The 2,436-nt window shown below is 30.5% G+C and overlaps 1 protein-coding gene across 1 annotated transcript in view; it reads left to right on the top strand.

Moving 5' to 3' along the window:
• The window catches only part of LOC107628482 (gamma-interferon-inducible lysosomal thiol reductase), a 2,311-nt gene continuing 956 nt past the window's right edge, over positions 1,082-2,436 (top strand). Inside the window, exons 1-3 of the mRNA XM_016331136.2 lie at positions 1,082-1,430; positions 1,716-1,778; positions 2,060-2,221. Coding sequence (XP_016186622.1) covers positions 1,143-1,430; positions 1,716-1,778; positions 2,060-2,221 — 513 coding nt within the window. The 5' untranslated portion in view covers positions 1,082-1,142. The remainder of the gene's footprint in view (positions 1,431-1,715; positions 1,779-2,059; positions 2,222-2,436) is intronic.

Below are 2,436 nucleotides of genomic sequence, written 5' to 3'. Positions count from 1 at the left end.
TCTTAAAATTCTTAAAATGTTAGAGATATAATTATTTATATATTTTTTTTATAAATTTAAATTTAAAAAAAATAATTTCATAATATGGTATCAGATTTTTTATCATCGAAAGATTTAGAATTTGATTTTTGTTAAACAAAAAAAAATTAACACAAGTATTTCGGTTCAGTTCAACAAAAATTCCGATCTGATTGTGGATCACCGACTCGCCAGGTCACTTAATCCGAATCCAAAGGTGACTCGCGTGCCACCTCACGCTCTGCTGAAGAGACTTGAATAGCTAGCAAAAATTTTCAGGCGAATGGGCCCAAGTGAAGGAATCCACCGGAGTTCAGAGTACAAATGGAGAGGGATCTACCTCTCTCTAGAGGTACGTCACTTTTTTATCCTAATCAGTCGACTCATTGTACGGACACTAACTTTAACATCGGAATGTCTTTACAGGTGGCTCTACCCGTCGACCAACCGATGATTTGGACAGTTATCCTCCTCAAGAAGCTCGCGCTTAGGTTCAGATCCTCTATCTCACCCAATTGCTCTAGTCCAGACTTCATCCAAACCGCCATTCACTCAAGCATCCGAACAATAAGATAAATAATAAAAAAAGAGATTTATACAAAAAAATATGCAAACTTACTCTTATATAAAGAAACATATTAAAAATATAATTATTTATATATCTTTTTATCCGTTTAAACTTTGATGAGAAATAATTTCAATGATATGCAAGCTAGATATTCCTCGTTATTAATCATCATGTTTCCCTTCCATTCCACCATGCCAATATAAATATGCGTCATGTATTTAAAGTGTGGTAGGTATCATTCTACATACATAAAGGTAAATTTAAAGGGATTTTATTTCAAGAATACTATACACATTTTAAAGTCCTCACGGGTTAGATTTAATTTGTTGGGTATATAATTTAGTTGTAAAAAACAAAAATAAGAAAAAAAAATAATTCTATTTATCTGCTTAATAAAGTTGATTTGGTTTTATTGTTCTTACAAGATGTTAAGACAAAGCTAGTGACGCATCACGCATTCAACTAATCACCAAACCCTCTATATATACAAACACATTAGCTTCAAGAGAATAATCACACACATCCATAAAACGCATAGAAAATACTAATAATAATAATGAGTTCACGAAGTTCATTTGAGTTCCTTTTTCTCGTTATTCCTATGATTTTCATGATCATAGTACTTAATAATAATCCATGTTATTGTCGTGTGTTGGACCAAGCAGAGGATTCAAAGGTGAATGTTACTTTGAATTACCAAAGTCTTTGTGAAGGGTGCGCCCTTTACATAAAGAGCGACCTTGGAAATCTGTATAACAATTCAGAGCTAATGTCCATTGTCAACCTTCATTTCTTGCCCTTTGGCAATGCTCACATTGATGAAAATCAAACCGTCCAATGCCAGGTTCCATTTCCTTGCATTGCCTCTATATATCCACTACGGTAAAAATGTCAAATAGCGGCGATTTATTTTAACAATAGCAACAGTTTAGCTATAAACCACCGCAAAATCGCATTCTAACTGTTTGTGAACCGGTATAATTTGTTGGTTTTTTTAATTAAATTCTTAAAATAATAAATATTTTGAACTAGAATAATTATTCTCATGTTTTATCTGGCCATGCATGCTTCGCATTAGATATCTAACTTTATTTCTTCTTTTAAATTTTGTTTGGTTTATACTTGATAGCATGGTCCAAATGAATGCTACTTGAATACCATAGAAGCATGTGCCCTCCACGAATGGCCATTGGTAAGGTCCATTTTTTTTGTATTATCATATATGTGTTTTAGATTTTTCAGTAATGTATCTATGAGAAATTAATTTATAAAAGTTTTATTTACAAATTATTTTATTTTATTTTTTATTAACTGAGGATTGTTTAGTAATATTATCTTATAGATTATGTTTCATCATTCATGTTTTTTAAATACCGTAATAGTACAGTTTTGGAGCATATATAATTTACTGTTCACCAATAAATAATCATGTGATACCTCCATTAAAAGTGTGTGAGTTTGAATATGAGGCAGGAAAAAAGCTTCGCTTTTATCAAATGTGTTGAGGTTGGTGTGCTAAAGAAAAGTGATGATGATGATGATGAATTAAAATCATTATGGAACTCATGTTGTGAGGAACTTAAGTTAGATTCAAACCCCATTAAGGATTGCTATGAATCTGGACGTGGAAATAAGGTCAGTTAATTTTTCACCTGCATTATACATACTAGCATTTGAAAAGTGATTATATATTTTAAATTAACTATGCTAAGTGTGCAATAAACTTCGTTATCAAAATCAACCACTAATATAAAATACATGTTAAAATATAAATTTACATTAAAAATAAATTAAACAAAATATGTATTATAAACAAATATATATATTTGTGATTTTTTTTTTTTTTTTTG

Source organism: Arachis ipaensis, chromosome B02 (genome assembly GCF_000816755.2).
Source record: "Arachis ipaensis cultivar K30076 chromosome B02, Araip1.1, whole genome shotgun sequence".
Classification (NCBI taxonomy): domain Eukaryota; kingdom Viridiplantae; phylum Streptophyta; class Magnoliopsida; order Fabales; family Fabaceae; genus Arachis; species Arachis ipaensis.
The sequence above is the reverse complement of the archived record's forward strand: the minus strand, read 5'-3'. Positions and strand labels throughout refer to the sequence as shown.